The sequence below is a fragment of the Trachinotus anak genome, unplaced genomic scaffold, assembly GCF_046630095.1.
Source record: "Trachinotus anak isolate AG129_WGS33_773 ecotype Australia unplaced genomic scaffold, CSIRO_AGI_Tana_v1 ptg000007l, whole genome shotgun sequence".
Classification (NCBI taxonomy): domain Eukaryota; kingdom Metazoa; phylum Chordata; class Actinopteri; order Carangiformes; family Carangidae; genus Trachinotus; species Trachinotus anak.
This window is the reverse complement of record NW_027273858.1, coordinates 20680566-20703736: the sequence shown is the minus strand read 5'-3', so window position 1 is coordinate 20703736 and position 23171 is coordinate 20680566. Positions and strand designations below refer to the sequence as shown.

At 42.2% G+C, this 23171-nt stretch overlaps 1 protein-coding gene across 1 annotated transcript; it reads right to left on the bottom strand.

The window, feature by feature from the left end:
• Nucleotides 1-397: 397 nt before the first annotated feature.
• On the bottom strand, nt 398-22915 carry btaf1 (BTAF1 RNA polymerase II, B-TFIID transcription factor-associated). The gene is made up of 38 exons (XM_071481314.1): nt 22461-22915; nt 21245-21368; nt 20915-21029; nt 20461-20604; nt 19032-19231; nt 17892-18025; nt 17480-17609; nt 17304-17372; nt 17003-17092; nt 16824-16919; nt 15773-15949; nt 15368-15508; nt 15135-15259; nt 14161-14281; nt 13062-13166; nt 12702-12851; nt 12073-12215; nt 11733-11907; nt 11384-11587; nt 10395-10815; nt 9973-10157; nt 9706-9862; nt 8431-8540; nt 8116-8317; nt 7790-7938; nt 7263-7415; nt 6751-6872; nt 5883-6050; nt 5596-5673; nt 5379-5508; nt 5155-5296; nt 4889-5019; nt 4451-4573; nt 3847-3999; nt 3411-3622; nt 3127-3286; nt 2563-2733; nt 398-1620 (listed from the first exon to the last, which is right to left on the bottom strand). The coding sequence occupies exons 1-38, from the start codon at nt 22472-22474 to the stop codon at nt 1471-1473; spliced, it is 5574 nt and encodes a 1857-aa protein (XP_071337415.1). The 5' UTR covers nt 22475-22915; the 3' UTR covers nt 398-1470.
• Nucleotides 22916-23171: the final 256 nt, after the last annotated feature.

The following is a 23171-nucleotide window of genomic DNA, read 5'->3' as shown; positions in this document are numbered from 1 at the left end:
GTGATTATACAATGAGGTGTTTAGTTGCTTGTAAAATGCTTGTTTCTCATCCACGCTGCTTTAAAAGTTGAGATTTGAAGTCATTGATAACAGAGGCAGACACCACAGGGTCCATGTAGTAGCTTCAACTGGTCAAAAATCAAGTCTGAATCTAAACTTAAAGTCCAACATGAACAAAAACTCCTCAAGTGCCGTCTGCTGCAGCATCTGCTTCCTTTTCTAACATTTTCCTTTGCACTGTGACTAATAAAGCAGAACATGGTCCTTACATATGTATCCTGTGTCAAAAGAGGACTGATGTGACTATAATTTAGGCTCATATACATCAGTCTTATTATTCTTAGATGTACAACCACACCATCTACTGGCCATCACCAATAACCTACAAAGAAACAGATGTAGTTCAAAGGTCTGTAGAATTTATTACAATTCCACCATCATAAACAAAAAGCAGCAATTACAGAAATATGTACAAGTCTATTATTCTTTTAAAATACTTGTGACAGGTTTCAGGTACCAGTTTCAGCTTGGCCCCATGTTCAGTCTCCGTAATGCTGCTTCAAGTGCAGTGCTTTCCCAGAGCCCTTTTTCTTCCAGCTGGACACCAGATCAATTCTCCACCAAAGCCTCTGGATGGCCACAGGTCATGTGAGTAGATTCCCCTGAAGAGGGTAAAAACTAGCGCCACCTGGAGGATGGGAGTCATCTTGTAGAGCACTAACGGCCCCCGAGCTCAGCGGTCACCAGTGTGCTATAAAAAGCCAGAACACTGATGACATCCTGTGGTTTCTCCAGCGAGCCTGGCACTCTCACCCTGTTTCCCTTTGTCATACAAAAACATGTTTGTATCTATCAGTCAGAGAGGTGCTGACAGGCGTGTCTGGGTACAGCAGTGCTTTTAAGACTCTGTGATTTGGGGGGGAGTAGAGGGGCAGATAAGTGGGGGGGTCCAACTGGGTAATGGTGTCTGAAGCGGTGTATACTTGGCAGTGCAGCGTGAGAGGAGGGCAGTGTGCTGTAAGGAGAAGTGGAGTCATGATACAGTGTCTGCCTGAGAGCAGAGTCACATCACTGTGCAGTGGTGAAGCTGCTGTTAGCGAAACTAACACTGGAGACGTTGGTCGCTGCATCATCACCGTCATCGTCATCCCTTATACTCTGTTAGTTTTGTAAAAGGTTTGTTGACAACCTGGGTGGTTTGCTCTCAACAGGGAATTATGGGGTGTCTGACAGCATTCACAAACATCTGAAGAAAATGTTTCAACACTGTTGCAGTAAAACTAAAATATAGATGTAGTTCTTATTTTAGTTATTGCTTTGGGACATGTACTGTAACTAATAGCTGTGAGTGACTCCTTGTTGAAGGTGTGGGGGTGGGCTTGGGAGTGGGGCAGATGATTGCAGCAGTGGGGGTCTCCTCAGGCTCTGACCAGGACCTGCTTGGCCAGCACATGGAGACGGTGCGGGGCGTTACTGCAGGGAGTGCATGAAGCTGTCCAGGTTGTACTCTGTGTCGTACTGCTGCTGGTCCCACAGCTCTCCCAGGCCGTCCAGCACCGACTTCATCGAGGCCTTCCCCGAGGTCGACGCCGTCTGCTCGCCCCTCTCACCCTTATCGTCCTGAAACACATTTAGACACCAGGAAGTTCAGCTTAACATGATGTTCAGAACATGAAGAGGCGTGCATGTCAGGGATAATACGAATGTGAGCTACCAGGCTTTTTTTTTTTTTTTTTTTTTTTTTTTTTAAATAAATCAGACTAAACTGCAGAAATGTAAAAACATTCAGTTACATGAAAACAATATAAACTATACCAAGGTTTTTACTCCTGATAATTATCATCTCCCAACTCATTTAGTTACTAGATGATTAGCACATCTGTTCTACAGCTCTGAACTTTCAAAGAATAATTATTAGTTTATAAGAAATAGACCTTCAGTCAGGGAGATCTGTGAAGCACCTCTGTCATAAACACCTACAGGAAACTCTGCTCTCATTTACATCTGCTACTAACATGTGTTCTGTGTCTGGATAAATTATCTGGGTAATGACATCATCATACCTTTAAATGAAGACCTACATTAACATGTTTTTCCTTTTCCAGTAAAAATGTCCAAATACATTTCCAGATATTGCATGTTAGAATGTAAGAATACTGACAACAACCTGTCTACTTCAAGTACATACAGTGGGGTCCCAAAGTGTGAGACCACTCACCTCAGGCTTTGGAGACCCCACTGTATGCATGTACTCAATGTCAATGAATGTTTTTGGTCTTTAATTGGGTTTCTGTGAAATTTTACTAATAATTTGATAGTTACTGTGTAATATATTTTATTTTTTGAGGGATAAATATGTGACCACTTGACGTAGATGGTTGTAAAAATGATCAGATCACAGTAAGATGAATTCAAGGCTGTGAGTTACCCTTGAGTTGTAACCCATCTCTGTCCAGAGCCTTTAGCAATGAAAAGAAATTAACTAACATCTTTAACATATAAAAATCTGTATGACCGACATGATGTAATTTAGCCCTGACATGTGTGCAGGCTGAGCCTCACCTTGTCGAGAGTGAAGAGGTTGAGGAGCTGGTCAGTGCCCATGCTCTGCAGGCTGGTGTTCTCTTGGCTGATCACCGTGTTGGCGATGCTCATCTTGAATTTCTGCAGACCCATTATCTTCTCCTCCAGTGTTCCTCGTGTGATCAGCCTGTACACGTTCACAACCCGTTTCTGCACAAACACACAAAGCTGAATGTTAACAGCGTGTATGAGACAGTCTGTCAGTTTCATTTCAGTGTATTTTGCATCAGTGGTTCCAGACATGGGCAGCAGTGTCACACAGTCCAAGGCTGTTTAAAGGCCATATTTAATAATGCATGAAGTAAACACTGATGAACAAGTCATTTCCTACTGTGGCAGCTGCAGAAGCGTCTTGAGTTCAGTATCAACTTTATGCAATTTAAATTTAACAAAACAAATGATGATGGAAAAGCTGTTGAGATACTCCGAGTGGGACGGAACCCTCGCTGCTGACGTTCAACAGTAGCAGTCAATGACACTGTTAATATGAAGCTGTGTGTGTCCTGTATTCTGCTGTATGCTAAGTGTGTCCAACAACAGTACCTGCCCTATCCTATGGGCACGGTCCATGGCCTGCAGGTCCCTCATGGGGTTCCAGTCATGTTCCACAAACACCACAGTGTCTGCTCCCGTCAGGTTCAGACCCAGACCACCAACATGGGTGGTCAGCAGCAGCACGTCAATGGATGGGTCATTGTTAAACCTGAGAGGAAAAACAAAGCCAGGGAAAAGGATCGGACTTTAGTGGAAGCTCACATTCACAGTAACAGTTTAGAAATAAATAATTTAGCTGAAAAAGTGATGGTACGAAAAATCAATCCACTGACCTGGAAACGATGGAGTGGCGCAGGCCGGCCTGCACGCTGCCGTCCAGCCTCAGGTAGGTGACAGTTGGCAGTTTGGGTTTGAGCAGGTCGTGCTCCACAATGTCCAACATACTCTTCAGCTGACAGAAAATGAGCACACGATGCTGGGCCACCACCGCCTCAGTGCCCCCCTCTGCTCCTCCACCACCTCCAAGACCACAGTCCAGCAGCAGCTGGAGAACAGAGAGTGAAACAGAGAGTGATCAGGGAACATCTTCTGGTGGTGATCTCATTACATCACTTTCATTTTCATTCATTCTCAGTTGTTTCTATTCTTCACACTTAATTTAATAAAATCCACATTATTCTGTATCATGTGAAACATATATTCCAAACTGCCGCCCACACCAGCAGCTATGATGAAGCAGATCTGACAGCAGACTTCCCAGCACGTTACCTGCTTGAGAGCGGAGAGTTTGGGCGCGTGCTGAATGTCCCGCAGGCTCGAGTTCTGACTTGACAGCTGCTCAGTGATGCGTTTGTACTCTGGATGCTGCGGCGTCAACACCAAGCTCGGGTGGTTACACAGCTTCCGCAGGTACTGAAGCGCCTGAAGACATGAAGGAAATAAAAATGACTGCATGGTGAGAATGAGGAACATTTACAAAAGAGAAAAGGCAAACGCAGTATAACAATGGATGGTTTGATTCCAAACCACTGCACATCTGCTCTGTCAAACTAAAGCTTTACTCAAAATCAAAATGCATTCTATGAAATGTTGAGCACTTCTAAAAACACTGCACTTACATCATCATTTAAAAGTAAATTGGATGTTTTAACCACTACCAACACTATGAAGCAGTTTTTCATGAGTGGGTCCCTGTTGTGTTTTTGTTGAGCACAAGAAAGAAAATGCATTAAACACATCTGTTAGACCTCAAGGACACACTCATTGCATTCTAGTCAGTGACCTCTACAGGTGACCTCACACTCTTGTTGTAGAGCAGATTTATCTTTTAAGCCTGCAAGACATTTAGAAAAAAGAAAAAAAAGATCAGCACCTGGAAGACGTGGCCTGTGGCCTTCAGTTTGGGCTTTTCCTCCTCTTCTGTGGAGGCCGTGGAGATGCTGTCCTCCACACTGGCCTTGGCTCGAGACTTTGCAAAGTCTTCATACAGCTGAACCTGCAGGCAGTGAGAGAGCAGAACAGGTTGTTATACTCATTATCCAGTTGTAGTACCTGTGGAAAACGGTCACATTACTTCCATAGAGGAATGATCTAAGCATTCATCCCATTTACAGTGTATTAAACTTCCATAGAAGCCTTTAATAATTTGTTACTTTAGGCCAATAGGAGAAAACATTCACTACAATTACACCCAACAGCAAGAAAAAAGCAAAGCTGAGGGATTCAGACAAGAGGTAAAATATGCTGTCTATTCAATGTGACAGAGCAGCTGGTTTTTGCACTGGAAGTGACCATCACAGTCATTAGTCACCTGTAGAGGACTCAGGTTGCAGTAATAGTCCTGAATGATTTTAGGAGGAAGGTCCTGGAGGACATCCTCTTTCATCCTCCTCAGCAGGAAGGGCAGCACCTGCCGATGTAGGGCCTCCATCGCCAGGACACCTACAGGGACAAATCAATAATACCCACAGTTAATGTCCCCATCTTAATTAGCCTCGCAGTAGAAATGGGATGTTAGTAAAGGTTATAATAACAGAAAAATGTCAGTGTTTTTAAACAGTCAGAGAGCTCACATACCTGCCTCCTGTTCCCTTGAGGAACTTTTGGCATCGCGGCTGGCCAGGATCGGTTTACCGTAACGAGCAGCAAACTGCCGCTCTGTTCCCAGGAAGCCCGGCATGAGGAAGTCAAACAAGGACCACAGCTCTAGGACGTTGTTCTGAGGATAGACAATCATGATTTAAGGAAAGAACTGCAGTTTCTTAGGCCAATTTCATTTGAGATCTGAGACGGCGTCTAACCTGAATGGGTGTCCCCGACAGGATGACTCGGAAGTTGGCAGCCAACTGCTTAATGGCTTTGGAAAGTTTGGTTTTCCCGTTCTTGATGACATGACCCTCGTCAAGAATACAGTAATTGAATTTGATGTTTCTGAAAAATTAGGAAAGATACTTTTACAACAGGACGCCTTCCTCCCAAACACAAAACAAGGCTTATTATGACTGAAAAAGTACTCACCTAAAAAAGTCTATGTCGTTACGTACGACATCGTAAGAGGCTACTACAAGATTGTGTTTCTTCACTTGGTGTTGCAACCTGAAAAGGTAAATGTTCATTTAGCTTTATCGATTCTCTTGAGAGGACCTAAACCTTACATTAGCTGTACACAAACTTCAATTTATGAACTCTATATACAAATATTTATTGTATATTTATCGACCCAATCTATATCTAAAAAAACAAACTTCACTGTTTCAGTTTTGAGAAAACCTGAATGAGTCTCTCTTGCAGTAACTAATCCTCACCGCATTCGTTCTGTAGGAGGCCCAGTGTAGTGCAGCGGGTTGAGGTATTCTTTGCTGCAGAACTTGCCCACTTCGTCCACCCAGTGGCCCGTCAGTGTGGGTGGACAAACCACCAGGGAGGGCATGGGGCTGCAGTCTGCAGCCTTCGTCTTGGCGTATTCCTGAGCCCTGAACAAACATCACACATACAGGAGGCTGAGTCAGGTTTACTTACACAGGCCTTCAAACATAAAAGGACAACAATGAAAACGTGATCAAAAAAGTGCAACAACACTGAAACAAATCACTGTGGATGTTCAAACTGTTAAACCTGCTTTGTCTGTTGTGTGACAGTACCAGACATGACATTTTAGTCAACCAAGAACAGCATCTTATACACCACTCTCTCATATTCAAAACATTTAACATAATTAGCCTATGAAGGTTTTATTTTTATTTATTTATTTTTTTTAATCTAGCCAAACTAATCTAACTTTACTTTTTTAACTTAAATGAGAAATTTCATTGGTTGCCTTGCAAAAGGTATTTTGTGTTTAGAAAATAAATGTTAATACATTTATGTTAGTGACATGAATTCAGTCTCATGTAGAGATATGAATTTCCTTGCACTGCCAATTGTTTACTTTACATTTACTTAAAAAAAAATGAGCAAAGAACACAAGTCTTCCTTTCCGTGCTTTAATAACAGCAGTGGTAGTGTTATCACTATCTGACACCAATGACATACAGCAGCTTTAATGTTATCTGTTGCCTCTGTTGCCTCTGAATGGTTCAATATATGTAGTCAAGTGACAGACTGAGTCCATGTGCTGAAGGTCAAACAGCATCACACAGTACTGACAGTGACAGTGCTGTTTGGGCAGGGTACCTGAGGTAGTGATCTCCTGCCAGAATGCAGATGGACTGCAGCGTCTTGCCGAGGCCCATGTCATCACACAGGATCCCGTGCAGCTTGTATTTGTTCAGGAAGGACAGCCAGTTCACTCCATCCTGCAAGAAGAAACAAAAACTTTTCTCCTGACTCAGTTATGGGCGAGCAGCATTTAAACTGGATTTCTGCACTGCTCCATTAAAGAGATTGATAACCTGTCTTAGCTGAGCTGCAAGCAACCAACATTTCTAGCTGGATACAAACACACATATGTACCCAGTCTGTCAGGAAAACAATGGATCTCTGTTCCAGCCAGCAGCACTTAAAACAAAACCTCGTTCCTGAATCTGGCAGAAAAATGTTCAGTCTCAAGGTGGAGAGGCAGGTCAGAAACAAAACACTTAACGGTTCCAGCATTTGTTTAAATGAGTAAAAACAGACAGTGCTAATTCTGCTGCTTGAGGGGGATGAGAGATGAGATGCAATGAGCCCAGAAAACTGGCACACACCTGCTGGTACTTTCTGAGCTCAGCCTTAATGGGCACAGGGATCTTATAGTTCTCCAACTTTCTGCCATCTAGCAGTTGCTCCAGGAAGTGGCGTTCTCTGGCTTTCTGGCGGATGAGGTCAGCAGACATGGCTGGAGGGTCTGGTATACCTGCCTGGTAGAGATGAGGAAAAAATATTACCTTCAGAAGCAAAACACTAATGAAGTGTATGAAGTAAGTGACCGGTCTATTTTATTAGCCTTCTGCTTATGGCTGGGTTTGAAGAAGGGAAAAAAAAAAAAAAAAAATAGTAATTGATTTTCTAATTTATATCGATCTTCATATGAATAATTGATTCATTAAATCTTGAGATTGATCTTTAAACATATGCATTTTACAGTCACTGTATTAATGTAACTGATCCAGATCCATTTGTTTAATAAAGCAGCAGGTAATTTACAGCATTAGTTCTCATTCATGTCCAAGCAAAATTAGTAATCAGTGGTAATACCCTGCCAAAAGCCCTGCTTCAGTTTGAGCGCTCCTACCTCTAGAGGCAGCAGCCGGATGAGTGTAGCAAAACACTGTGTGGCCATGAAACGGATGCTGTCACTGGGGTCGCTCATGCGGCCCAGAACTGGTACAACCAGCAGCACGATGTAGGGTATGATGTCCACTTCCAGCTGCTCCATGACACCTGGTCAGATGTTGGTCAAGGAATGTACTGTACAGAAATAACACAGCAACGACTGCAGGGTCCAAACCTTCTTCATCCTAACAATTAGTTTTAAAACAGCATTACTGCATATCTGTTATGAAATAACATTTATATTGTTCCAGGTACAATCTGAAGATGTCTGTGTGTGAAGGATACATGCTAAAGCCTCGATGGCACCTTCCTGTTTGGTGGAATCATCAATAGCAGCTAACCACGGGAGGACACACTCAAGAAAACTGTTCATGGTCTCCAGCATGGCTATCTTACTGAGCACACCCACACAGCGTGCTGCCATGTGACGCACCGCTGTGTACGGGTGCTGCAGGCAGGTGAACAGATGTGGTACGTGCTCCAGTAGCTAGAGTACCACAAAGAGAGCAGAGACATTTGATTGAGGGTCATTCAAGACTTGGCTTCAATTCCAGTGCTTCTCCTAAAGTATCAGAGAGAGTATCAGTGAGTCAGTCTTACCAAAGGTTTGAGCTCAGAGGCCATGGCCCCAGCCATGACCTCCAGAACTTGCAGAGAGTTCACCAGTTCCTGAGCTGCAGTGTCTCCCCTCTCCAGCTGGACCTGCCTATCTAGAACACACAAGAGACACACATTGATTCAGTGGGACAGTCACTAAGTCTGGACTGTATGAAGCCAGTACTCTAAGGATTTAGACATTTGTTTTTTCAGGCTCTGTGGTTCAGCACGTTCAATTTGAAATAATGGATACTACATTAAAGTGCCAAGTCTCAGTTTTGATTTGAGTAGGTTTACGTCAATACAGAAAGAACTGTGTAGGAGATGTAGCCGTTTTAAGACATAGAGACCTAACTGCAAGGGTTCAGAAGTAAATGTACACACAAAAATCTATCAGAGATCAAAGGTAGGTGATTTGCCAAAATCAACAGTTGGATCTAAAGAAGCAGGCCCACACAGGGAAACTAGAAAATGTCAAATGAGCCAGTAGATAAAGGAACAATATGAATGAGCAGAAAATCATTTGCATGGAGAAGGAAAAACCCCTCCATGACTGCACAGCAAGTTAAGAATGTAGGCGGGCATGTTTCCTCATCATGACCAGAGCCTCAGAGGATTCACCACGAGATACAAACCCCTGGTACACCTCAGTGCTATGGACTGATTAAACAAAAATCAACTTCCATCAAAACAAGGAAAGAGGAAAGTATGGAAACAAAGAATTCATGATTCAAAGCCACCATCTCATCTGTTGAACACGGTGGTTCCGTTATGGCCTGTGCATGTTTGGCTGGTATAGGGCACTCTGTGTTAAGAGGGCTATATTCCCCCACACAGATCTTCATATATTAAGTAAACCTAATCAAATTAAAGCTGAGACCTGGCATTTTGATGCAGTATTTATTATTTTATGTGCTGAAACTCAGAGCCTGAAAAACAACACGTGTAACTGTCCAAATGCGTATGTTCTGGACTGTATACGAGCATCCACATCAGTACATGAATGAGTGGATTATCTTGGTGAAATAAAGTGAACTGAATTGACACACACAGACGAATTGCTGATATTGATCATAGATACTTCTACTTCTACAATCAGGACAGCATTCAAGCTGTATTAAAAAGGCCAAACGTATACAAGCTGATTATAAAACTGGCCAGAAGGGTATCTGACCTTTTCTCAAAACACACTAAACAGAGTCTGAGTTTGCAAGTGTGAGACATTTCTGCTGCTAATGTCTATCAAAGATTCAAATCGGATTAACCCAGTCAGCATACCAATGCACTGATTTGCAGTCACCGCTGTCCTCAGTGGCCCCACTGTGTTCTCCCAGAGGTACGGCAGGGACTTGGTGAGGTCTGCACCAAAGTGCCTGGCAACAGTTGTTAGGGAGAACTCTGCCCCTCTTCTTTGGATGAGAAATGGTTTCTTGCTCTAAAAAGGAAAAAAAAAAAAAAAACCCAAAAAAACAGAAAAAAAAAAAAAAATAGTAAACTCGACCTGAAGTCAATATGAGCTAAATGTTCTTCAGTAAACCTCAGTACCTCATCATTCTCAGTGCTGATGGTGCTGCCAGGAGGAAGCTCTGTGGAGGGGGCCTTTGGGGCTTTAGGGGCTGGACCCCTCTTACTAGTGATTGCAAATGCTGCCCTTTGGTGACGGTACAGTGTAATGATGCCGCGCGTTTTGTTGACCATGTGATGCATGCCGTCTTTCTCCAACCCACCGCCTAATAGCAGGAGAAAAAGAGAGAAACACAGTGAGCAGAAAGCAAGCACTTCCTCATTGTTGATGCGAGATTATCAGAGAGCTGCTGTTCTTCAAGAGTGACTTAAAAATAAGCAACATAGTGACTTTAGGTTTTTGCATTTGTAGAAAAGTAAATCAGTGAAATGATTAATCTTGCTGGTAACTGACAAGTTTAATGAAATTAATGAGAACATGTCCAAGCTTCAACAGCTCTTACCTTTGGCATTTTCCTGTGTGGGGGGCACGGGGGAAGCAGACAAGGGTGTGACCGAAGAGTCCACGCAGGCCGAGGCACAGAGGTTTTTGATGATCTTGGGGTTGGGGCATGGTGACCGTCCAGCACACTGCTGCAACAGCTTGGCTATAAAAGCAGCAGCATAACCCTGAATCAGGGTGTTCTCCTCTCGTTTAATGGCCTCCATCAAAGGCCTGACCAGTGGGTTGAGCTTGTCAGGAAGCACTTGGAGGTTAATAACTGCACAGGCGGTGAACATGTGAACACGCAGATGCAGCTGCTGCCATTCTGTGCTAGTCTCCATCACTGTTGCCTGAGCCTGCTGTCGTTTACTGTCCAGCGCCTGCCACTGTTTAGACTTCACATTCAGACCTGCTGTTGACTCAGTGAAGATGGTGGTTACCTAGGGAACAAGCAAGCGCAGAAATTGAGTGACTGGAATGGAAACGATCTGTTACAGAGAGCAATATCCATTAACCTCTGGAGCTGAGATTCAGCTGGGTACCAAACCATAATACCAAAGCTGTCAGTTCAGGAAATAAAAACCTTGACAGAAAACAAATTACAGCTGACGGAAATCATGTCACAATATCAGCAGCCAAATAGTACTAGTGTTGCAGGATGTCTGCACTGGATGATTTGCTCCAATTATTGGTGTAACAATATGCAAAAGTTTCAGTCCTCTTAATTTATTTCATAAAACGTTAACACTGACAAGTAAGACTCCACTGTTTGATGATTTTTCAGAAATTAAGGTGCATTAGAAGAGTTAAACTGGAGGGGTTAGGTATTGACATGGTGTGAAGGTGTTGTTTAAAAAAAAAAATAAAAATCATTTTTAAGTCATGCATTTCTGCTTTAGGTTTGATCCATCTCTCCATCCATTTACCTAATTTCTATTCAGTTCAGGATTAGAGTGGATGGTGAAAAACTTTATCTTTCTGTGCGTGGGCATGTGTGGAGTGACTTACTAGTTCATTGGCTTGGTCAATGGTGAAAACACTACAATTGAGGCGGTCTTGAAGGTCTATTTGGGCATCAGCTAGCAACGCAATGAGCTGCTTGCACTCATTCTGCATGCGTGTGAAGGGGATGGCAATCTCATCATAGTACAACTGCTCAGACAGAATGGCCAGAAGACGAGGCTGCACCATGGATGACACCACCTGACAATCCTGGAAGAGAGAAATTGGAAAAGTAAACAGAGGGTAATCAGGCCTCCAAATGCATGATTCTATTAGGCTCACACCAGATCCACAAAGTGGTGAACCAATGTATAATGATTCCACAATAAACAAACTCAGTGCCCAAGTTTTTCACCTTCTGCAGTGCAGCCCACTCGCAGAGCACCAGAGCCACAGCTATGCGCTGCAGGGCAGACTTGGAATTGAGGTGGAAGAGCAACAGATGACCTAAAGACTCAGCTGGTCGTATCTCCTGAGATGCAGCGTTGAGCTGAGGGTCACAGATACACCTACACAGAGCCCCCAGCAATCTGGATTACAGAGATACAAAGAGAGCAGGGAAACACCGTCAGGGCTGTTAGCATCTTTTAAAACTGTTTACTGAGCAATTTAAGTTTACTTGAGACAAAGTCACAAGTTTGCCTAAAGATCAGAACTGATAACTTTTTCCTACTAATGCAACAATCCAAACTTACTTGGCAGCCATGAGGCGAGCTCGGACCACCACATAGTCCCTTGTCACTGGGTCATCTGTCACAGTCTCTGCACCGGCTATATACTCCTGGACCGTTTCCTTCACCTGATTGGTCCCCTGTCGTGCCTTTGTACCAGCCTTATCCTGTTGCATCAGCACAATGTTAATTATTACAGTTAAATTAATTGAAACGCCTGGTAAATTTCATGTGGCATTATAAATGTCGCTTTGGGCAGGCAAAGTAACCAGCAGCTCATTGTCATCACTGAAATAACATATGCTTCTCCTCCTCTGTCTTTACGTCCTCAGACTTTTCAGGTTGTTAAAGATCCTTTGGCTAGAAAACCATTCAAACCATGGCTGTGAGATTCTTCTGTTACCTTCACACTGTCTGCTAATCTGCCTCCTAGCAACCTCAGCAGGGTGCATTAACTCTGTGTGATGTTCTTGACGTCACTTGCATTACATGGTTGGTAAATTCTGCAACTGAAACCCCCAACCATCCTGAGATATATCATACTGACATAACCACTACACCCACACACACTCTGTAAAGAGAAAAAAATCAGCTGAGAATAGAAGTGCATAACAATGAAGTAGTCAGATTTAGCTGTGAAAGAAGAGTCCAACCTTGGAGCGGGCTTTCACTTCCAGCAGCATGTTCAGGTCTATAGGAATGTGTGAGGCCTGCATCATGAGACAGAGCCAGGCACCCATCCATGGACAGCTGGCTGCTACCACATACTGTTGGGGGGCCTGAGACAGTAGCTCCGTCCACACCTGCACACGACGACACACATTAACAAAACAAGGCAAAAACCTTGCAAGGTCATTCGTGTACAAGAAATGAAACTTATCCAAGTAGGAAAAATGATTAAAACTTTAAATGGAATTGGCAGAAATTTCTGTACCGACAAAAGTCATACTTTAGGTCAACTTATTACTTTTAACACTCAAATGAAATTAATTAACGTGGGTAATGCTACAAACCTTTTGGATCAATTCAAGGATTTCCTCATTGCTCTCCAGTATGCAGGACTGGAAGATGTGACGGAGCATATCTTGTAGGATGGGGTTGATCCACATTGCACAGCTCTGAAGAACAAAACACATAAACCACAGTCAAGCTGTGAGCTAAAAACAAGACCAGGCCTAAACCTACTAAATTGCTGTACCATGTGTGTATAGTCAATAATTGAGGACGAAGCTGTAAACTGTTATGGAACCACTGTAAACAACTGACATCATTGCATCATATTTGCACTCTGCCTAGTGTCAGCGTGTCTCAGCACTTTCTGTTTGCTTCTCTCTGTGATCACATACACAGTATTTTAATACAGCTGAGTTTGCAAGAAAGGTGTTCTCATTTAAGTGATTTCTGTTTCTGTTGTCAGACAAGGGAACAGGTATCAAACAATGACTGAAATGGAGCACATTAAGATACATGTTAACCAGCAGTTACTTCCAAGCTGCTGCTCTGCAAAAATCTTGATTTTATAACCACGTCATCATCTGACAAACACATAAAATAAAAACAAAGACTGTGCTGTGATTTTGCCTATATTTACTTGCAAAAGTATCAGTTGGGGATAAAGCTAGAAGCAATATCTTTACTTTATCAGCTTCTGTCTGAGAAACAGGCTGATACTCTACCTTTCTGCCGCTCACTGAGAGGAGAGAAAGAAAGTACTAAAGGAGTCCGAAAAAAATATAGAGATGAATGTCCCAAGTTGGCAACACTGCTTGCTCGCGTCAATTCATCCCGAAAGAGCAATGGCCAGTGGGGAAACTCCAACACATGGCCAGCTGATCTGTGCCATATCTTCATCATTCAGTCACTCAGCATTTGGCTGACCAATGGTGTAACTTGATCACTCACTCAGTCAGTCATTTGCATTTATAGGGCTGGTCCTGCTGTTACAGTCCACCAAAAAATGTGAACCTAACACTGGTTGTAGTGAATATAAATAAGCTAACTGGATAACATTTTTAATACTTTGTTAAATGTATTCAATGTACTTGTTTAATGTATATGTTCTGTAGCAAAAATGACAAGTACTTTGCCATATATCATGAGTGTCAAATTTACCTGGTCAGCTTTAGACAGCAGAGTGAAAAGGGTTTCCAGAGCTGCACGTCTTACTGATGATATTGTGTGTCTCAAGAACGGCCAAACCCGAGGAACCAGAACTGTTAATGACTGCTGCATGCTGGAGTGGACAAGAACGTGCATCAATACAAATACAGTCAGGAAGGGTCATATAACAGTGTCAAAAAAAATACAATGAAATTAAATAAAGTCAGGCATTTTTACAAAGTTACACACATAACCCTGCTTAGACTCAAAATTCAGCACTCATCTAATTGTGTGCTTTGAGGAAATCATACATTGTCTGACCTCCTGGCTCAGTGGTGATACTCCACCTAACACACAACCATAGTATAAAGAGGAGATCATTTGTCTACCTTCAGCTTAATGACAACATAGATGAGCAATAGGGAGCTTCTAGTAACTCTGACTATATGCTAAGGCCCCAATAGACAAAACTCCATCTACTGTTTAACTGAACAGTAACCGTATCTTTAATATACTCAAATCAGATTTGGCTAGAAATCTGCAATCTTATCTCACAAGAACACAGCAGTGCACCATAGTTTCAGCACACATTGCGTAATACAGTTCCCCTCATTGGACTCTTCACTGCCTTCCGTTGCCATCCCTTTTTTACACTACACTGTTGCTTGAAGTCAGACAAATTTATTCAAAAGGATATACAGGACATTCATTTGACTTTTATACCATGAATCCTTCTATTTCTATTTTGAAATCAACATCCATTCATTTCTGATGGTAAAAGCATTTAGCAATTTAGCAGCATTACTTTTTTTTTTTAACCTTGTATCCTCTTTTTAGCGTAATGCCAATATTACAATATATACTACTGGTAGTGAGCTGGCTGTCCCCCTCAGTTACAATACAAACCTCTTGAGGTCTCATATTACATAAGAAATCAGTATCATTTTGAGACAGCAGTATTTATTATACAACCTTCAGATACTGACCTGCACTGTCGGACCTGTGGATAGGTTAGCAGGGAGGACAGCAACGTCATGATGCTGTTGGTAGAAGCAGTCAGGTCATCGAGGTCTAAAAGAGCATCCCATAGTGTGTTCACTATAAAGGGTACCTGAGACACAAAGAATTTTACAACTAAATAAAGACTACCGGAAAAAAACCTGGAGGTGACACAGAACTGAAAACTCAGTTGTTAAGGTACTGGTTTTATCTCTCTGACCTTATTTGGCAGTAGCTGTACCAAGCCGTCCACCACAGGGATGAGGGCTGCAGCTGCCACGGCTCTGACATCATCATCTAGGTCCTGCAGGCCTACAGTGATGGCAGGGAGCACCCGGGGCAGTAAGACAGAGATCAAATCCTGAAAACACAAAGGAGAAGACAGATGAAGATCACCTCTGATGTATGGCTGAGAGATAAGAAAGAACAGCCTCTACAGTGACATCTCTCCACAAGGAGCACATATGCTTCCTGACCAAAAAAATAAAAAAGCTTTTCGTCCATGCACATACCCTCCTACCCCCACAGTTTGTGTTCATGGCCATATGGCGCTCGAATCAAATACATTGCAGAACCTTGCTATGCTTTTTAACAGCTCATCATGTATATACAGAACAGATGGTACCTGTCGGACAGCCAGGGCATATTTGATCCCTAGCAGGCCTCCATGACGGACTTCCCACTGGTCCTCTTTAAGCAGATTTAGCAGGACATCTACTGTCATGGAAACGCCACCTTCATTCATGTGGCGAAGGGCCACACCAAGCGTTTGGGCGCATGTCTCCCTGACAGGAGCGACCACCTAGAAAGGTGAGAGAGATACAGGAGAAATAAATTGGATGATATAGATTTAGCTGGATAACTAGTTAAGTCTCAGCAGGTGGCAATATATTTGGCTGACACTGGTCTAGTTGGCCAGTCAGCCACCATTTATATGACACATGATGCCGTTTGATTACATATTCCTCTGCATCTTATCAACATATACTAGTATGTCCAAAGGAGGTTGTTAACACGCCTTGAAACAAAAACTACACAAGGTCAATACACTGATGTGAACCCACTCTTTTCCTACGGTAACATCTTTCAGAGCACACGGACATTGACCTATCCAGACTTGTCACCTATCCAGCACAGTGCTGTTACACCATAAACACCGGGGCTACCCTGAACTCAGGAATAAAGAGTGAGCTGCAGCAGTTTTGAAAACACACTATCACCGATCGAAACATCTCATATGGAGGCTCTGACACTTTAACAGGCTTTTATCGGTTTGTAGGGTGGCTAGCAGCTCACTATTCCTCCACTGCTTCTGTGTGTGTGCTTTAAGTGCATGTAGTGGCATTGCTCCTTGCAGTTGTGTGTGTCCTCAGTCCAAACAGGCAAATACAACTGGCAATGGAAAAGGCGTCAATCAGCTTTTATTAGCGGGTTTGCCCACATTCAAAAAAACCCACTTATACCCTCTAATTTTGATGGAAAAGGGTGTTACATGTTTTCATCTTATTTTGGCTCATTTCTTAATAATAATAATAATAATAATAATAATAATAATAATAATAATAATAATAATAATAATAATAATAATAATAATAATAATAATAAAAAAATCAGTCAGTAACTTTTCCTCAGACATCCTGCTCAGTTGTCTGGCAAAAAAAAAAAAACAGTCCTACCTCATCAGATACAAAATCCCCAAAGCGGTCCAGAGCGAAGACACAGAGAAGCCGGATGACCAGGTCCTCTATCCATTCCTGATGCTGCCGCAACATCTAAACCGAAATGACAGAGACTGTGTGTCATGTTCAATTCTCACTGAAATGTTGAAAAACCTGAGGACAAGGATAAGACATACCTGTTCTCCAGTGCTTCCCACCAGCTTCCCACCCCCAGCACCGTGGGACTTGAGGATTTCTCTAAGACCTGTACCAGCACCATGACGAACCTGAAAACAACCACATACAACACAATTTAATTTGTTAATATGTATTTTGCATGGGCCATATAAAAAGTGTCAAAGGTGAATTTTTCTTTTTTGGTGTTGTACAGTTTGACTACAGGTTGTGCCTTTAACCTCAGCTCAACTCCTCATGTTACACTATCCACTATCAGCTAAAATTAAGTATCACATAATTTAAAAAATGCTTTGTTTTTACCTCCCACGAAGGATTGAATAGGTCATTGCATAGCTCCTCACAGAAGCTCTCCAGAGGCCACTCATGTATCTAAAGACAACACAGTAGAACATCAACATCCATAGAATCTGCATTGTTTTAATGTGACATGTATAGCAGTCATAGCAATAGAAATTGTTGAGAATTGTTTGTTTTACCTCTTCTAAAAGATTGGAGTTATCTGGAACATTGTCGATTAAGACTTTATGCTCTGTTGCCGGTTGGTCAATAACTACATTGGTGGTTTTCCTTCGTTTCTCTTCAGGTTCACCCTCAAAACTGTCATTACTAAAAGATGGAGAGATCACAAAGTAAATCATTTAATCATTACAACTAATCAAATTCACATATAAAAAGCCTAGATCTGTCAGGATGAATTGGGTCCAAACCATGACGACAAAATACACATTTGCCTGTATATGAAGAAACAAAGATTCTCCAAAATGTGTAATTTTGTTAAAGACCCAGTATAGTTATTTCTACCTGGGTGTGTCTTTTCAGAGATCTAGATGATACGACTCTCCAGCCACAGTCAAACATGGTGTAGGTACACAGAATGCATAATCATACCTCTTTTCATTTGGATCCATGTCTCTGGATCGTTGTTTTGCCACTAGCTTGGCCATCCTCTTAGCCTTATTCTTCTGACGACTGCTCATGCCTGGCCGGAACTCTGAGTCAATCAACTCAGCAGCTTGAATGGGCTGAAAACAGAACAGTGGAGCTGATTATACATTGAGACATTACTGAATGAGCACACACACCATCAGATACACTATAATATAGAACAGTACAGAATGAATCATTTAACAGATTAATTCTCTAGTTTAAAATGTCATGAGTCTCTAAGTGGTTCCTACCACCTCAAGCAAATCTAACCCTCCCTATCCAGATCAACACAAACTTTTATAGGCTAACTACATTCCCCCTGCCTATTCACGCACAAGTCATTTTAATGTTTTAAATTTTACAGGACTTAATGCAGGCACAGACTGTCTGTTCATGAAGACCCATACTGCCAGTTCCATTGCAGCTACCTGTGCCACACAATAGTTTAGAGGATTATTATTTGAGGCACATTTGACAAACAACATGCCAATGAGGCAGAAATATAAAAAGGTGCTCACTCTACTGTATCATTACACTGACAGAACAACTGAATGCATGCAGCCCTTCCCAGAAGAGGCACACAGACAACATGATCCAAGACAAAAACTGGAAACAAAAAGAAAACCCAGGTTTGATTCATAACAGCCTGAGAATAAAACTGATTCACCAACACCGTCAGGCTAAAAGGAAGATGACACAATCAGCATGACCACAATACAGCTCTTTGAACAGATATCCTGTTCAGACAAGCCCTGGGTGCTGTACATTAACATAACACGTTATAAGCTCACAGCTCCACCGCAACAGCCTCTGTCACTGTGAGACAAGTTTTAGCCTGTCTTTCTGCTCTTCACTCAAGCTGACCAGATAAGTTAGGCGATGACCTTAAGCCACCGAATCTCACTACACAGCAACATTCAATGTTGACAGAAACAGGGACAAACAGAGACGCCTACTTCCTGCCTCAAACTTCTGATCATCTTCACCTGTTTTTTATCTTACAGTCCATCCAAGGCGATAGCTTGCAGAACATTAGTAAACCAAAGGACAAAAGTGCATGCTCAAGAAAAATCAAAGTTAAGAGTTTAAAGTGAGACCCACTACATGGTTGCGGGAGCTGGATCCAGCTGTGGCTTTGCTTCCATGGGCTTTAAGCCCACTGGACTGACAGGTATAGTCAAGGTCCTCATCATTGAACAGCTCCTCTGTGTCCATTCCGATAGCAGCACCCATGTCCAGACCCAGCTTCTTCTGAAGAAGCTTCCTCTGGCGAGCAAGGCGTTCCTTAGGGTCCATCTCACCTGAGAACAAATGACAAGAAGTTGGAGGAAAACTTTAGATGATGTGGAAAAATGGAGAAGACTACATTGTAACTGTGTGAGGAATATTGATTATGTATGTATGTATGTATGTATGTATGTATGTATGTATGTATGTATGTGTGTGTGTGTGTGTGTGTGTGTATAACAGAGAGTCACTCTGGAGCTAAATGCAGCTAGGTGGCAAAATGATTAAAGCTAGGGCTGCAAATAAACACAGGAACAGTATCATAAATACCCTTGAAAGTCACCTAGAAGTTGCTAAATTTGGTAAACTTCAACAGCACAGGGCACCTGACGTGAGAAATGAGTTCAGAGAAAAACTACTGGTATAACATAATGCAGAAAAAGAAAAACTGATAAGCTCAAATTCAAATGACCAAAACAGATAAGGATGAGCAGCTTTCCTTATCCAAATTATATTCAAAGTCTTGACTATGTAGCCCAGCTGGTTGTAGGTATGGGTACTGAAACCCAGCATTAAAAACAGGCTCCGGGGCTAAATTACTAAAGACCACAGTATCATTAAGCTCTGACAATACTAAGTCTGCTCTCAGTACTGGGGAAATTAGGAAAATAGATTTCCTACTTATTATTGCCACATAAAAGTCATCTTGCACATTTTATCTCAGCAACTGAGATAAAATGTGCAACTGATTAAGACATTAGTCTATGATGCATTTTCACAATTCCCACTCAGAGGAGAGATCTGTGTCCTGAAGGCAGTGTGCAAGAGGCAGGCAGACCTCTTTTACGTGACACACACACACACACACACACACACACGGTAACAAGGGAGAGAACTAAACATTTACAAGTGTGGTTACATTTCTCTGGAGTCGATGCTGACAATTCTCGCTTCCACATGTGCAACAAGTCTTTTGCATATAAGTGCAGGAGCCATCTGTCTAAACATCTAGAGAAGGTCCATAACACACACAAGTGGAGAAATGTCGTTTTCGATTGCCTAGCTCATAGTTCATCGGTTGTTGCCCCACATATGTTATGTATGCTAGCAGGCCGTAGCTTACACACACACATTGGTGTCTGAAATGGTCAGAGCATCATCTGAAATGCCGTTCATAAATTCACAGTTGCAGTTTCAGGTCACTCAGATTCTCTCGCAGATTTAGAATTAACACAGTGGAACAATCTATCTTATCTTTTCCATGTCTGTGCAAAAGTGTAACAGTGTGGATATTACTACAAACCAGTTTTGTCATCCTGCAGCTCAAACTCTGCCCCAGCAGATCCCAGCAGAGAGGCCCCATGTTTGAGTAGGCGGGAGATATCAAAGTGGTAGAAACTCAACCGGTCACAGGAGGAGTCCTCTGGTGACAGGTCTTCACAAGACTCTACAGGAAACAAACAAACATGTCTTATCACTGCACATTTGTCCATGTAACTGCTTAATGAATCTGAGGCCATTAGTACACTAATGAAGATAAATTCAACAAAGCATCTTTTCCCCCCTGTTCGGCCTTCCATCCACACTAATCAACTGTAAAACAGCCCACACGTATGACATCACATGCATTGTAACTAAATCCAAGGAACACAACAAAGCTGGATATCATTTCACAAAAACATGTACTGTAACTGCAAAGGCAAAAAAAAAACAACCAAAAAACATAACTGTTTCAGTGAACAAGTGTACGAGCTCACCTTCTTTAGGCTTGGGGGGTGGGTCCCACTCAGGAATATTCTTTACAATGGCCTCTACAGCTTGGCCTGCTGCTATACGAGTATCCCAGTTGGGGCTCCTTAGGTAGGTCAAGACCTTGTAAATGACAGAAAATAGATTTAATTTACTACACTTACAACTTGGACTGAAATTGTCTGACCTATAAAGAGAAGAGAAAGTAAAACAGTCGACACAAAACTTTTTTGCCCATTTGTCAAGGTATAATGCATCTTATTTTATTTTATACATTTCCCTGTAGGGATAGCCAAATACGATAAGATTCTTAGGAAAAATATATATCAAATACACACCTTTGATAGGAGGTTAGTAAGTTCATGTGGGTGGAGTTTGACCACTTCTCCAAGCTGCTGGGCTGCTGCTTTCCTGGTTACCGGTGTTGTTCCAGTGTCAAGCAGGATAAACAAACGATCAAGTCTAAAGACAGGTAAGAAAAATAAAACATGGTCAACAGACACCTTACAGACCATGCACTGAACAAACATCCTGGTCCCTCTTCTCCAATTTTTGGTGCTGTACTGTGCAAGGACCACTTCCAAGCTCATCAGAAAAATCGGAATAGATTAGCAAAATCTTTGTGTAAATCAATATGAGCCTTGTTTTCATCCTTAAATTCTAAATAATTAAATAATAGATAAATATAATAGTTATCTTCATTATGTCAGATGCTTTCAATGCAACACACGAATGAAATCATTATGTATTATTAATTGTGTGGCTTTGCACCAAGGTAACCAGTTTAACGATCCTGCTCTTTCACTGAAGTCATTAGCAGTCTATTAATAAAGTGGAGTGGATTAGAGATGTACGGGCGTGACCCCAGGTACCACAAATAGTTAGGCTGAACTACAGATTAGTCTACTTTGATATGCAAAGACCACTGACTCCACGTGGAATTATCACAACAATCAAAACGGAAAACACAAGATGAGACCACTTCAAAACTACGTTAGCCAAAGCACTTCACTGACGATGAATATTACCACGATGTAAACATTTGCAGGCTGCAAACTTGCACTTTGACAAGCTACTTGTGTTTAAATCAGATCTGAGTAAATTGTGTCACCAACAAGTGTTCCTATTCCGCTTCACAACATTTGCTCTAGACAGGTAAACCAATGACGGTATCTCGTGTTTGCAAACTGGCTTTCCTGACACAACTTTACAACAACGTTAGTTAGCCGGTGTTTGACGGCAGAGCATCAGCAGACTGTGTAACACTAAGATGTGAAATTCATCTGAAATGACATCTCGCACCTGCAGTGAACATGAGTCCACACCGACTTATGAGCCCAGTCCGTCACCGGCCTGCAAACTGGAGCAACGAGCGGTGACTAAGTTACACCATAACGTTAGTCAGTTAGCTTACGGGCTACCGTTAGTCGGCCGTCGCCATGCCATTCTTTGCCAAATCAAGAGCTAGCAGGTATTAGCAAGTTAGCTAGCTAATTGTTAATGAAAGTCGGGCAGACAGAACCGAGTCAGTATTTAGGTTACGGTCAAACTTACCTTGATACAGCCATGGTCAGAAAATGTATGGCCTTTCACGCCCCGCATTCAACAGGCGACCGGTAATTTGAGGCTTCTCCCTCTTTGCTGTTTAACGTTTCCAATGCGACAGACAACAGTAGATGAAGTCATTAGCTAGTTAGCAGCTACCGCTAGCTAGCCGAGGCCCAGGCTTCTGCTTGTGGCCACCGCAACTCTGTCTACCGAAGAGAGTGCCTTCACCACCAATTCATGGCTTCAAAGTTGTCCCTCTTGTCTCTTCGGTATCTTCTCCCACAAAATATCGCCAAGTACCATACGCATATCAATCTATAGCTCAAGCTACCCTTCAGAACTCTTCGCGGATAAATATTTTAACCTAATAAGATGTAAAGAGTTATTTTGTTGCACGTTGAGGGCGACCCAGAAGACTGTTTTTATATGAGGAGCCATCTTGCATTTATTCCTTCCTCCATAGCAGGCGGAGGCTGATTGGCTAGAAGCATCGGGGAGAACCAATCAAAAGGCACGTTAAAAGAGGAAACGAATGGAAAGGGAAAAACGAAAAGGGATAGTTTACATTTTTTTCCCATTGATGTTAGATACGTTGTTGTACTTAACGCGGCTCTAATTTATCTAAAAACCAAAATGAATACAGATTTAAGTGTACCTGCTTGTGTATACGTTTGTATATGTGCAAGCCAGACGTCATTCATTTATGTTGTCTGAATG